The following is a 15,641-nucleotide window of genomic DNA, read 5'->3' as shown; positions in this document are numbered from 1 at the left end:
GGTTTAAAATGTCTCCCTCGTAGAAGAAACTTAGAGGCCTCTATTTTGAGACTACTTAAAATCTCCAAAACAATTTTAATGTTTTAGGGAACTGCTTACCATATCCCAAACCTTTATTTGGTATATTCTTGATTTAGTTTTTCTTCTTTTTTCTTTGTTATTACCCTGTATTTAAGGGAGAAAAATAATTTTAAACTGAGCAATTGCTTGGTGTAATTTCTTCTAATTTTCCATTTCATTTTTTATTGTAATTCTTGATTTACACTAAAATTCTTTCTTCTAATATAGGTGGTAAAAACACATCTATCTGTAAAATTGTAAGTTCTGCCATTTATTTAGAGATTGTAATGTTTGGGAAATTAATGGTCAGAGTTCATTAATTAAAACAAGAATCCTCCTGAAAACCAAGGAAAATAATAATTATCCAGTATCTAATCATATTTCACCCTTTAAAAATCTTTCAGATATCACTCACTTTTGTTTTTTTCTTCCATTCTGTGTCTGTGAAGCTTCTCTGCCTTGCTCTAAATCAGCAGTTTTCATGCAGCTGTTGCCTCATCAAGGTACTCTTTACTTTTGTCATCTTTGCACGAAATACTGCTTACCCTGCGCTCATCCTGGGCACATGGCATGAGACTTCATTCACCAATCCCTGTAAGCAGAGTCTGGTTCAGGCACCTAAAGAATCTGTAAGGCCATTAACTGTAGGGTCTGGATGCTTACGGGTGCCACAGGGCTGAGACTTGTCTTGATGAAAGAGCTGTTCATGCTCCCCCTGAACACTGAAGATGCAGTCCCAGCCCTGGACTAACACAGACAGGTTAACAAGAAACTCCAGGGAGAGTTAATAGAGAAGGGAGGGTATGTGGTTTGGGGAAGATTTTTTAGCTTAGGAAGTAGTTATTTTCCCCAAATATAGATACAAAGCCAACCCCAGCATTTCCATAGAAATTAATGCTGGCTGTCCACTCTGTCACCCGTGTTAAAAAGAAACAAATGTGGTCCTTAGTTAGCTCAAAGGACTAAGAAGAAAAAAATGTGATACACTTATGTCTAATTTATAAAAGATGCCTTTTCTTTCTTTTACTTTTCGGTGATTAGTATACAGAAAGATTAGACCTGTATAGAAAAAGAGGTGTTAGCAATTGATGAAAGACCGTTACAAATATTTTAAAAATTCTTATAGTTACTCTTTTGTATATCTAGCTCAAAATATGAATTTTCTAAATATATATTTAACACGTTCCCATCAATGTATTACTATAGCATAAGAACAAGCTATAGTTATCTTTTCTTCTAAGAAGACATATTTCTTGCTTATTTACATTAGTGTCAGTAATTTTACAAATTCTGGTATAAAATTCGAGTCCTTTGCGTTTGTTCTAAAATTCCTTTCAGTACTTCACTTGGTCTTTTTTTTTTTTCAGGTATTAGGAACATCTTAATTTATGCTGTAATTACCTGTGTGCAAAAAGTCTTCACCTAGCCTATCTGATTCTTCTAACAGTCCTTTGAAATAGGCATGTTTACTGTTATTTTTAATTGCCAGATTAAGAACTGAAACCAAATAAGAGTTCTGATCCAAACAGACTGGAACCTGGGTCTTCTGATGTGCCTCACTGTATGTGTAACAGATGAGACTTCTGACAGCTTTGCCTTCTCATAGATGCATTAAGAGTTTTCTGACAGGTTTGCCATATGATATATGTGATAAACTAAGCAATGCAGATTCAGGGAACTTACTGTCACCTTGTGCAGGTGGTGGGAGGTTTGGATTATTATGTCTTTCATTTTTGTTGAATAACTTCTCACAACTCACCTAACCCATTTTTCCTCAGCTTCTCAAGAGCTAAAAGGGATTCAATCCTTTTATTATTTCATGAAAATATTAGGTTCCAGTTTGAGAAATCATTTTGGTGTTTAAAAAAATAGGTGACTTTTTAAAAATTATTTGTCAGCCTGGAACTATATCCCTAGTTGTCAAAATAAACCCTGATACCTGCCTTCAAGGAACTAATGTTTGAGCAGAGGAGATAGACATATAATAGATATATAAGTTATTTATATATGTTATTTAACTATAGTGTAACCTAATAAATTTTCCCCCTCTTAATTCGGTGAATTTTGGCCAATAACACTTTTTATTTAGGATTTTAGCTTTATCTGGAACCACCACAATTCACTGAAGCACAGTGCTTATTCATGCACTGCTGTAGAGAATCTTCAGCTTCTTCTGCCCTGCACGTTGTTTGTAACTGGCTGCATGCTTAACCACAGCATATCTAAAGGAATTTAAACTAGCAAGTCAGGACCACAGAGGTTTTTACCTTTATTTCACTTGGGTGGTGGCCTTTGGATTTCTGTCACCTCATGGATTTCTGCTTCTGTGCCCACTGAGAGTCAGAAGGGAAAGCCAGTGCTTAGGGGCATAAGAGAGACCAGGATGCAAAGCCTCCAAGCGGCCTTGATGAGCAGGAGCACAGCACCAAGGTCTGCTCACCAATTTAAAATATAGTATATGTACCAAAGCAAGATGGATCTGCCTCCAGTTGGGCAGTCAGGCTGATAATCTGAGAGTTTTTCCTATAGAATGTTGAGACCAAACCCTTCTCTACATTCTAGAAAGGTTTCTAGATTTATTTTCAGAGGGTTAAGAAGAATGCTGCCAAAATTCTCAAAAGTGAGAATTATGCTTAGAAACCAGGATACTGGTATCATTCTGTTTCATACCAACCTGGCTTTTTTCAAGGTGCTATTTTTTGGTATAAATATAATGCTTTTTTTAAAAACCTCCAAGATTTTTATGTCAGCTTCTCCTTAGATCCTTAAATAAAACACCTTTGCTGTGAAGTTGAACTTAGGAATCACCATCGTGCCACATTTACCTGTGTGTGACTTGTAGGGTTGGGTCACTAAGTAGGAAGAAAACATATACACAAAAACAGGTAATGAATTGAGATGAAAATTGAGTAAAAGTGGGACATCAGCCTCTCACATAGCATTGAAGTTTTGGGTTATCAGTGACAGTCCTAGGTCAGTTTAAGATTTTTAATTAAAAGGAACACAGGCTCATTAGGGAAGAAAATTAAAAATTCAGAAAAATAGAAGAAAAAATCACCTATAATCCCACCACTCTTAAGATAATCACTGTTTATTAACATTTTGGTGCATCTCCTTCCTATTTCTTTTCTTTATGTAGTTGAGGTCACAGTATGTGTAAAACTTTATTGCTTGCTCTTACCCTTAACATTTATTGAGGTGGCCAAAACGTTCATTCGGGCTTCCCTGTAAGACGTTACAGAAAAACCCAAACGAACCTTTTGGCCAACCCAATAAAATTTTATTTCGAGGTCTGAAGGTTACTTGCTTAACAAAACAGGAAATGGAATATTCTTAGTATGTCTTTGAAGAAAAACCTTCACCCTAGTGACTTACTCTGATTATAATTTATATAACTTTAATTCTTAAGAATTAAACTGAACAGGCCCTTGTCCTCAGATAGAAGCTTTGCCACCTTGCAGTGTGATGACTGCTCTGCCCCCCCACCCCCAGAATGAGCCATAGTCCAGCAGTGGCAAGGCTGCACCAAAAGTGGTCACACAAGAAAGAGCCCCAGAGTGGAAGATTGCTGGCAGAGGGCCACTGGCCCTCCAGTGGTCATCAACACTGTGTCCCTCCTGATGACCATCCCCTGATTGTTTCAAACCCTTATCTTTAAAGTTCTAGTTTTGCCTGATTCTTATTTCCTATTGAGGAAATAAACCTAGATAAGGAACTATTGGACTTGAACTTTTAGGCCACATGCAAATTTGAGGAAATGGAAAGTCAAATACTCAGACAAGTTCATGATCACTTCAGATGGAAGAAGCTAAAAAAAACTGTCTTTTCCAATAAAAATATGGCGCCACCCCACTGGAGATCAGGGGTTGCATGCTTTTTGGCTCTGAATTGCAGCCATCACATTTAAAAATGGAAACATCGGTTCAACCGGTGTTTGTTGAAAAAGACGTCAACTAGATCTTACAGGAAAATAAAAATGAATGATAAACGATCTTTGCCCTTCTAGATGCTTTTATTCTAGTAGAGAAAATATGACATATACACAAGTTGTGATAATATAGGCAAAATATAAATGCCATATAAAAACAGGCAGAAAAAAGGGGAGGGAGAAAATAGTTCTGGCGAGAGACAGGAGAATGCATCATGAAAGAAACAGATGAGAAAAAATACGGGTTGCATTTTGTCTTGTAGAGATTGGTAAGGCAATTGAAAGAGCTGCACAAATACACATTACAGAGTTCAAGGCGCATTCAAGGGATGATGAGCAGTCTCCTTTCAATTTTGTTATTTCTTTTTTAAATAGCTCTGGAGAAGATGCAAATAAATATGCAGAAGAGAATAAAAATCATCCAGAATTCTGCTACCCAGAGAAAAGTTCTTTGAACATCACAGTGTATTTTCTTCCATTTAGCTTTCTACCCATAGGATTAGATTGGAACAGATTCAAGAGTGGGTTCACTATGCTTGCCTCCCGGAGAGGCGTTGCTGACATTTTTAATGATGCACTCACACTCCCAGCCCAGTGCACTTTTTCATATGCCAGTGTTCCTTTGATAAGCTCAAGACAGCAGACCTCTATGGAGCCTGTGTAAATCAGACCAGGTGCCTGTAGATGCCTCATACTCTGAGTTGAATTCAAGGCTGAATCCAAACAAAGATGTGTGGCTCCTAGAAGGAGGTCATCACAGATCCATTTCCTGTTCAAGAACCAACAAACAAATAGCTGTGTGGGTCTATGTACATTTTCAGTAACATAAATACTTTTTGACTTGACGTACTATTTTTTGTCCAAAAATAGAAATTTTTCCATTGTCAAATTTACTGTTTATTTTAAAATTCAGATGGTACAGATAAGAATAAAGCAGGGAATTCCCTGGTGGTCCAGTGGTTAGGACTCCACACTTCCATTGCAAGGGGCATGGGTTCAAGGAACTAAGGTTCTGCAAGCCGAGTGGCTCAGCCAAGAAAAAAAAAAGAATAAAGTAATAATTACCTGAAATCACACCATCCAGAGATGACATTTTTTGGCAAATATTTTCCTAGGCTTTTTGTTTATTTGTTTGTTTTCCCCTGTAAGTGGATTTTTCCCCCTAATCCAAAATTATGGTCATTTTTCTGTATCAGTAAATACCAGTCAGTACTTTACATTTTGATACAACTTGCTAAAATAGTTTTTGCTTTCCTATCAGTAGTTATGTCAAAGGTGGGTATAATTGGTCTAATTATTTTAGTAAATTTATTGAAGTGTGGCAGAAAAGCACACAGATGATAAACTTACAACCTAATGAACTTTTAAGAAGTAAACATACTTAAAAATCCAGTATCCAGATCAAGAAACAACATCGCCATCACCCCAAGAAACCATCCTCATGCCCCCTTCCAGTCACTTCTTCCCCAGAGGTAACCACTATCCTGTTACCTGTCTAATTTGTAATCTTTACTAATCTGATAAATAAAAAATACCTTGTTTTTGCTTCTAGTTACTTTTATGAAGTTACTAATTAGATTATTTATAAAAATACATTGTAGGGCCCAGTTTGGGGAGGTTTAATCTCCTCCATGAGAGAAATAAATGGCATCTGTTTAAGGTACAGAACAAAAAATGACTTGCCAGAGTTGAAAAGAAGATCAAAGCAAAAATTCTACAGTATGACCATTTTGATATATTATTTTCTCAGTAAATATTTGAGTTCCTTTGGGGTAGGCACTATGATTTAAAAAATAAAAAGCATCTGCCTCTCTTTGAAATGATGAATTTCTGTACCTTCTGCAACTACAGAATATATTCTGTGTATAAACACCAGTAAGGCTACGTGGCTAGAAGCTGACCTCTGCTGGAAGCTTCTGTTACGATTTGGAGGAAGGCGTTCTAGTCTTTGGTGGCTGCTAGCCTTTCATTCAGCTCAATCCTGCCTGCCTCTAGCTCTTCCTTGCAACTTCTCTGTTTTTTTTGTTTTTCCTTATGCTATTTTTCTGCCATGATAGCAAATTTTGCTTAACAAAGTGTGAGGTTTTCTGTGTGACAAGATCTTTGTAAACACTCTAGCAGCTGACTATTAAAATGAATGCAAAAACAATACACCAGGTTGTATCTTGTATACAAATCGTGAGATTCAGTCCTGGAGCTTAACACCACCGGAGAGGGGGTAACTGGCTGCTCTGTTTCTCTCCAGGAATTGACAAGGAGAATGTTGAACTCTCCCCTACCACTGGGCACTGTAACAGTGGGCGAACTCGTCATGGATCCGCAAGCCAGGTGCAGAAGCAAAGAAGCGCTGGCAGTTTCAAACGTAATAGCATTAAGAAGATCATGTGAAGCTTTCTTTCTTTCCTTTTTCAAACAGACTTAACTTATACGGGCTCTTCACTAGTGACCCCTCACCACCGTGCTGTGATGCTGCACTTCATGTTTTATGATGAGCCCATCCAGTCTGCCATGTTGCCAGATGATCAACTCTTGGAAGCGTTGCCTAAATTTAATGCTGCTTTTTTCTTTAACTTTTTTTTCTTCTACTTTTGGTTTGTCTGGTTTAAGCAAGTGTTCAGAACAACTGCAAAGAAAGTGGGAGGTCAGGACACTTGAACTGAGAACATCCCGATTGTGAGAGAGGATGATTCCTTGAATACTGCTACTACTGGCCAGCTATGAAAGCCATTTGCACAGAGCTCTGCCTTCTATGTTTTCCCCTTCTTCAACATACAAAGTAAAGTGTTAGTCTTATTTACACACTTTTCAAGATAGAAGTTAATGGGAGAAATAATAATATAACCCCAGTATGTTTAATCTGACTTTTAGCTGTGGACTTTTTTTTACCTTACAAAACTGAAGAACCATAGAGGTCAAGCCTCAGTGACTTCATACCATAAAGCCACAGGCGAGGTACTTTGGGGGGTGGGGGAGGAGGGATTTAGTATTTTGTAGTGGGTTCTTAAGAAATACTAACACTTGAGTATTAGCAATAATTACAGGAAAATAAGCGTAACCACATGTATCTTAACATGACCGAATTAAAGAGATGAGTTCTGAGGCCTTATGCAAACTCAGTCATCCAAACTAGTTTATATTTTTCTCCAGTTGATTATCTTTTAATCTTGAAACATGCTAAAAGTCGTTTCCTGTTTTTGTAAGCCAAAACTATACTAAGTATAGTAATTATACATGTTCCCCCTCCTCCTCTTCTTTCCTAAATAATTCCGAGCAGGGTAATCAGTGAACAAAGTGTTGCAAATTGTTCCTAGGAGGTGATTTCCGTAGATGGTTGCATTAGCTCCATACAAAATGGAATGGTACGTGACTATTAGAGTAGACGATGCTTTTATCTTGTTTAATAATTTTCCCAGAAACATAGAGTGTGGTGTATATTATCACAAAATTTTTGATGAGATGTATTTTAAATGTCTTGTAATCTTTCCTCTCCCCTCCAAAAAAATCAGGAATCTCTTTAGCAGAAACATTTGGGTTCTATATGATAGAATTGCATTTAATCACTGTGAAAAGACTGGTCAACCTGCATTATTATGACAATAGGGGACCTTAAGAGTTGCTGCTATACTGAATGGTATGGATTATCATGGCATTGGAATTTCCATAGTAATGCAGATCCAATTTCTTTGTGGTACCTGCAGTGTGCAAAATAATTTGACTTCAGTGAATATATTAGTATCTGGATGTCCCAATTTAGGACTAAACCATATTTATTACAAGAAGATATTATCCCCCTATTCCTGGGTTCCCTTTATATGTTAAGGTGTAATGGCTTTGGGAGAGAAGAAGAAACCTAGGGGAGGGAGAGTTTCCTGAAGTGCTGTTTCATGAGTGGATTTCAGTAAATTAAATTCCACAGCTAAATCAATGGTACATTTAAATGTTCTGATTTTAATAATATAACACATTTCACATTTATCCACACAGTAACAATGTAATATGTTAATGTAAATAAAATTGCTTTTGATATTCAGAAATAACAAGAATTTAATTTTTTTAATTTGTTTACAGTCCTGGGAAAAGTAAGAACCGTTAGCCAAAATGAAAAAAACCTTAGTGTTAATAGTTATTTTGACACTGAATTGTTGGAAAATATTGAAGACAGGTGCAATTAACTAAACTCTTGTTTTTAACTATTGTAGACGCTTCATTAGAATAGAATGTTTATAATAACAGAGCAACTGAGACGATAAGGAATTAAGACTAGAGCTGAGTTTAGAAACAGATCATTAACAGCCCGGTGCCAAGGATGCCAAGCTGCTGGTAAGGTCCACGTTCCCCCACACCCCAGAGCTTCTGGGCTGGGCATCACAACTTCCTGGCTCCTGGAATAAAAGGCAGATGCGAGCCTTTAATCACTTTGGTTCCATGTTTTCCCCTCTTTGTTGTTGGTTTGGTGCAATGACAGTGGGTAGTGTTATGCTATTTTGCTTCTCCTATCAAAATAGAGGAACTTCCAAAGGTTTACCGTTAAAAATATTGATCTTTCCATAAACAAGTTTTCCAAGGTATGCTATGTCTTAAATTTATTCGTTATTTCCCTCTAGTGTAATGAATGGATGAATTCACTTGAAGTACCTCATGAAATTAATGATCTGCATTGCACAAATCAAAATTGAGCCTTCTATGAATTGCAAAAATACTTTTTACCCGTACATCCTGGGAATTTGAAAACTTATTAAGGTTTAAGATTTACCTTGTTTGAAGAACTTCTGCCTTTTGAGGAAAATCCAGCTTTCCAAGAAACTGAAATGCACATGAGATAAATCTCTCACCAGTATGCTTCCTCTGAGAAATGAAACTGGTTTTTAGGCCTCATACTTATAACCTGCACAAGAAATTCTGAAGTTCATAGTAGGTTGCCCATTTTGCATAATTGGATGTAAGTTCTATAAAGTAATTTGTTTGGGGTTTGTGGGTGTTTCCCCTGACTTTTTAAAAAGGAAAACATTAACTCACCATGTTTTTTGGCATGCATGATCTCCCTGTTTTATCACTGCCCTGTCCCAGGGGTGTGCCCTTGTTGGCCAGCACCGAGACCCAGTTCACTAGCTTTGGGGGAAGTGGCAAGTACTCTGTCCTGCATCCACTCAGCACCTGTCCGTTACTGGGTGCCGGCTCTGTGCAGGTCCTGGGCCAGGGCTGAGGACACCACAGAGAACAGCCAGCTGCCACCCCCATGAACAGATGTCCTGGGGGAGACAGAATGTAAGCCGGCAACCCTCCCTGCTCAGTGGGTTTTAGGGGTTTTCAGTTTTGTTTTGGCTTTTCTGTTTTGTTTTTTTTTTTTGATTTTGTTTTTACATCCCACCCCCAACCCAGGCATAATGAGGCATGTCTTATTCAATGTTATGCAATGGACTTATATAAAAATTCACTCTTAGTGTCAGCCACACAGTTTTTTTTAATGCAGTATATTCACCTGTAAATAGTTTGTGTAAAATTTGACAGAAAAGTATATTTACTACACTGTAAATACCTGTGATGATATATTGTATTATTTTGCTTTTTTGTAAAGCAGTTAGTTGCTGTACATGGATAACAAACAAAAATTTGATTATTCTCGTGTTAGTACTGTTAACTTCTTCCTGCGACTGCGTTACATCATTTAAAGAAAATGCTGTGTATTGTAAACTTACATTGTATATGATAACTTCCTCTCTTTTCCATTCAGGCCCAAACTTTGGCAGTTCCCTTGTCTACAACCTCGTTAATATTGTAAGCAGTTGTACGCCAGCAGGAGAAATACTGCCCAACAGACAAAATCTACCATTGTAGGGGAAAACTGTAGAAATCCATTTCAGATCATTGTTGTTCCCGTCCCATTTCCCTCCCTGTGTATGTACTCCTCCCCTTTTTTTTAAGTAAAATGTAAATTCAACCTGCTCTAAGATGTGGGGAGTTATTTAATTTCTTCACATGCATCAGCTCTGTTTTCTCACTTCCCCGCACTCCTCCCTGATCTTTTGAAACATTAAGGCCATTTCCTTTCTTTTAAGGATGTCTTGGGTTCTCCTCAAACCACCATCACCACCCCTGCTCCATGGGAAGGACCTTTCTATTTCCAGAACCTCTCTAAACGAAAGGTAAAATAATTTTGGTGAAATGTGTAGGGGAGAAAAAAGTTTCCCTTGAGCCTCCTGGGGTCTCTGGCTGAGTCTGAAAATTAAACTGATAAATTAATAGGAGAAAAGCATATACATTTATTTAATGTAAATTTTACATGACACAGGAGCCTTCAAAAAGAGATGAGAAGACCCGAAAAAAACAGTTAAGCCTGAGTATTTCTGTCCTAGGTTTGATGAAGAGTGAGCATTTGTGTAAAACTCTGATAGGTCAAAGACTATGAGGTAAGTGCGGTGAAGTGGGGGAAACCTAGCAAGCCCTGTTCCAGTTCTCGAAGTCCCTCTGTCTTGTCTTCAGAGATAAGGATGCTCCTTTCCTCCGGAGTTAGGGAGGGTGCCTCTCAAGTAAAGGTTTTATGACCTGTTTCGGGAGAGGATGGCAGGGGAAAGGTCAGAGAAACCTTCCTGCTCCTGCCATTTCCTCAAGCTCCTTCAAGGTGCCATATTTTGAGGTCACATGTCCTGAACCCCATCAAATACTTTTTAGGGCCTGCCAAACTGAGGGGTGACTCCGTTCTCTGGGTTAAGGTGACTTTAGTTCTTTTCAAATGAGCAGTCAAATGCCAGGACACCCACAGTTATCCAAGTAGGAGAGGAGCGAGCAACCAAAGGAACCGTAACTGATTTAATGAGCCATTTGCAGTTTCACTGTACCGGCCGTGCGAGTAACACGCCAGGCCTGTCTTCATTAGAGAGTCTTCTTACAGAAGTAAGTTCCACTTAAGACCCTATTAGCTGCCAATTTAAAAGAAGCCGTTTCACAATGTTGATTATGTTTCTGTAAATATTAGGCCACACTACAGCAATATAGTCCCTGTTTGTTTGAATCTCTCACATTTTGTTCTTTTAAAAGTACTGGCTAAAAAATAAATAAAATTTAAAAAAAAACAAAAAGTACTGGCTAATCATAAGTGGATATTTCATAATGTTAATGTGGAATTGTAATTTTAGTAGATTTGGCTTTTTTTAAGTACCTTCTAAAAATCCATTTATATCTTATAATATGTACATATGTACATACACCACATATATGTATATATGCATATTTAAAATTTCCAAAGACGCATCATACATTTAAATTGGGCCAAATTTTTCTAGGTCCTTTACCATGTGTTTATGCTATGAGTCAAGCTAGTCACGATAAAGAGAATCCCGTGGGGTTACAGAGTTCAGAACATCCCCCATGGGGGCCACTTCCTCCATATAAAATAGGAAAGTCACATCAGAATCTTAATAGGGCCCCTTCCTGATCAGAGGTTCAGAGAGCATTCCCCAACTTAAATATGTTTAAACAAAGAAAATGTCAACAGAGGTAACCTCAGCTGATTCATTTGTTCAAAGAAACGTTTTCAGTTACTATAATTGTGCCAAGCCCTTTGCCAGGCATTGCAGATGCCAAAAAAGAAGAGGAAAGCTTGGTTTTTACCCTATGCGAGATCACAATTTAGTGGGGGAAACAGCCACGTAACCAATGAGCACAGTGCCCAAGGTGTGGACCAGTGACTGGCAGGTTCAGTGACTGAGGGTCCTGAAAAATGACCAAGAAGTGTGTCCAGATGGATATGTCCACTGAGCAGTTGAAAATAGGATTATGGAGTCTTGAATGTATAGGGGGTACCTGAGGCTGGGGATGACCTGGCCCAGAGAGCACATGTAGCATCCAGGCAGAAATGCATCCGGGCAGAAAGCAGTGCACCAGAGAGGAGATTGGCTCGTTCTGTTCTTATTTTCCTCCTTTCGTCCCACCTTGGGAAATGCGCCCTGATTTTGTACATTTAAAAACTCCATGAAGGCATGCCTTAGCCCCAGAGAGCAAAAATAAGGGTACTCTCTATCTTTGAGTCTGGCCCAAAGTCAAAAGAGGATGAGAAATAGATGGCGAGGGATGCTCCCTCACCAACTTGATAATTTGCGGATGGAAGGCAGAAAGGAATTAGGTCGTGTATGCCTTAAGCAAAAACAGTACCACCACTCGCCATATACTCATGTCTAGGATTCTACAGGAGGCCAAAAAAATTTTTTTTTCATTAAAATACCGAGTCTTTTTAAGCTTACAGCATTCATTCATTCATCCATCAGACATTTATTGGGCCCCTTGTTTTCAGTGAACTCCAGCATCAGCACCTCTTGGAAATGCTCTCTGTTCTCCCATGGGCTGCGCTGAGAGCCTTTCTCTTGGTCCTGTAACAGCTTCTCGTTACAATGTTGTGATCATCAACTGTTCCTCTCTCCCTTGTTATACTCTGGGCCTCCAAATACAGGGACTATGCCTTGTTGAAGGAGCTGGATAGATGGTTGTTGAATAACACCTAAGGCTCTATGGTATCAGGAAACTATACAAATAGAATAGAAAAAAAGACCCCGTTCACAATATCAAAAATCCCTACCAAAATGGAGATGGCCTGTGTAATAAAGACCTGTTGAAAACGAATCCAGACTTTGAGATTTCACACATCAGGAAAGTTTTGAAAATGTGTTTTGTCAATTTATGCATATAGAAAACAAAAAATTCCAGGAACAGTCTTTTTATAATACGGCATTTCAACCCCAAAAAGAGTAAGGCAAGAGGGACTCACCGGAGGAAAAATAGTTCTTTAAGAGGACTTAGTTTTGCTTTATGGAAGGTCACTGTGTTGTCCTTACTTTCCTCCCGTTGCTGCTGATTGTCTGCACAGCGTCACTCAGCAAACAGGCATGTGAGGGCCGCGGGCTGTAAGGAGAGGAGTACATGGAGAGACATCCCACGGAGCTGGATGGGAAGAAGCAGAGTGCCAGTTGCTCCCAAACTCATCACTGAGTCCACACAATTCCAATCAAGACCCCTACAAGAAGAGAGTGTGTATCCAAACAAAGAGATCCTAGGGTTTACCTTACAAAATAGACAAGAAAGCCTGGCTAAGAAAAAAAATAAAAGCATACAGAGGAACTTTCCTTACTAGATAATAAAACATAGACATTTAAAAATATTTAAAACTGTGATGATGGTAATTAGACTAGGTAAATAGAATGGAAAAGACCAAAAGTTCCGGATTATGTTATGGTGTTAAAAAAAAAAAATAGCACCAGTAGCCCCCAAATTTCATTGGCTTAAAAGCCACAAAAGCTTTCTCACCCCACTACATGTCCATCAGTGGTTGGCAGGGGGACTCCGCTCACCGCAGTTTCTCGGGCTCCAGAGACTGATGAGCCACCATAGCAAATGACAGAGGGAAGGAGAGCTGAGACAGCGCCACCCAGTTGCCCCTGGAGGGATGGAGACGTTCCATAGCTGAACGGTCTACATGGCCACAGCCACATCGGGCTGTCAGGCCCTTGAAATGTGAGCACTGAGACTGCGGAGCTGACTTTTAAATTTTAAATTAGAGGTAAATAGTTACAGGCAGCTAGTGGCTACCAGATGGAGCAGCCCAGAATCTGGAGGGTCTCAGATTAGCAGTTAGAGGCCGGAGAGCAGATGCGCAGTCACTTCTCACAGTCACAGCCAGAACTTGTCACACAGCTTCACAGAATCACAAGGGTCAGAAAGAGCTATCCTCTTCCAGAAGGAGGAGAGCTGGAAATGTTGGCCAAGAACATTTACTCCCACAACAGGGAAGGACTTTGTACGCCTAAAAGCAGTGGAAGAAATCCTAAAGATTACACTTGACTACCTAATCCATAAAATATCCCCATGTCCAAAAAAAAAAATCACACCCAAATTTAAAGGCCAAATAACAGGGAGATTGTTCTAATTATAGGATTCATAAGAATCGATTTTAAGAAAAGACCCAAGTAGAAAAGAAAAATGGGCAAAGGACATGAACGGCTAATCCACAGAAATGAAATACTGTACCACTTGCTAATTACTATATGATGGAAAAGGTCATCACGCTCAGTAGTAAAAAACAACAACAACAACAACAACAAAGCAAACTTGAAACACTGAAATACCATCTTCATCTGTAAAATTAGCAAAGATGTATTTAGTACTCGGTGCTGGTCCAGAGTGTGGTGTGATGGACTTGCTCCTGAACTTAACCTCATCCTTCTGTATCATTAGCCTTAAACATGTCCACACCATTTGCCCCAATAATATTATGTGCAGGGATCTAGTCTAGAGAAATAAGTGATCAGAGAGCTAAGACTTTCATCAAAGCATTATTTATAATATCAAAACACCTGGAGACAACCAAAACATCTGGAGACAACACCTGGATGATTTTTTGGCTAAATCATCTATATTCATCCAGCACTTTCTGGAAGCTAACAGGGCTTCCTTATGCACCCTTTAAAAATGGGTTTAAAGAATAATACTTAAAAAAAAAAAAAAAGAATAATACTTAAATTGGGGAGGAAACTGCCAATAGAATCAAGGGATTAAGAACTGTATATGACGGCTTCCCTGGTGGCGCAGTGGTTGAGAGTCCGCCTGCCGATTCAGGGGACACGGGTTCGTGCCCCGGTCCAGGAAGATCCCACATGCCGCGGAGCGGCTAGGCCCGTGAGCCACAGCCGCTGAGCCTACGCATCCAGAGCCTGTGCTCCGCAACAGGAGAGGCCACAACAGTGAGAGGCCCACGTACCGCAAAAAAAAAAAAAAAAAACTGTATATGAGGGTAGATCCCCAATCATGTAAAATATCTATGTATTTTACACATAGGAAACTATAGTTATACATAGGAAAAAGATGAATAACTATGTATCGTTAATTTTTGTTTATTTGTCTATATTTTATTACCTTTTTACATTGAGCATTATTTAAAAACAAAAGTTGTTTTTTAGAGGCGAAGATGATGCTGACTTTCAGTTCTACTGAAAAGGTATTCGTAATAATGGAACTTATTCAGGCATTAAATTAACAACTACCATCCCTTCGATGCTTTTTACCTTAGTCTTTTTCCTTTTATCAAAAGGTAGCTTTTAACTAATTCAGATTCCAGGGAGCTGGGTTTGTTTTCTTTCTCCAGGGGCATATTTCTGTACCTGGTTTAGAGCAGTTCTGGGGACACACCTGCTGACTCCATGGACCCCAAGAGAGCACACTGGCCACCACCAGCCCTTCACTATGACCTTATTACTTCTGCTCACAGCTTACAATCTTTCACAGTTAACAAGGCTGATTGGAAATGGCCCCGGACCTCATGAAGCTCTCGGGCTATTAAGGGGCCTATAAATTTGCATACTTGTGTGCACTGCATCGTGAAGGTTGTGCACACTGACTACAGTCCGGTCATTTTCCTCAGCTCTTAGGGCTTCCAGGCACTGGCTCCCTGTCTCCATTCTCCTCCCACTGCTCTGAGAGCCCTTCCTCCACCTGCCTCTTCGCCCTCAGCTCTCTACCCTGCAAGTGTTTTCCCGAACTTTCTCATCTGTTAACACTATGTGAAGTGATTCTAATTAATCGTCACCACTTCACCTCCTTCCTCCCCTCCAGACCTGGATAGCCAACCACCTAATGGCAGCTCTTCACCTCTGCACAGGATTTCCAGTGC

The 15,641-nt window shown here is 39.2% G+C and overlaps 1 protein-coding gene across 4 annotated transcripts in view; it reads left to right on the top strand.

Moving 5' to 3' along the window:
- Positions 1-9,930, top strand: part of NF1 (neurofibromin 1) — a 260,760-nt gene extending 250,830 nt beyond the window's left edge. For 3 of the 4 annotated variants that reach the window (XM_081218712.1, XM_081218713.1, XM_081218711.1), the window contains one exon: positions 6,234-9,930. In XM_081218712.1, the coding sequence (XP_081074838.1) occupies positions 6,234-6,376 (143 nt within the window). In that variant the 3' untranslated portion in view covers positions 6,377-9,930. The remainder of the gene's footprint in view (positions 1-6,233) is intronic. The other variant, XR_014013948.1, reaches the window with a different exon arrangement.
- The last annotated feature ends 5,711 nt before the right edge of the window (positions 9,931-15,641 follow it).

The sequence above is a fragment of the Mesoplodon bidens genome, assembly GCF_964165515.1.
Source record: "Mesoplodon bidens genome assembly, chromosome: 19".
Classification (NCBI taxonomy): domain Eukaryota; kingdom Metazoa; phylum Chordata; class Mammalia; order Artiodactyla; family Ziphiidae; genus Mesoplodon; species Mesoplodon bidens.
The sequence above is the reverse complement of the archived record's forward strand: the minus strand, read 5'-3'. Positions and strand labels throughout refer to the sequence as shown.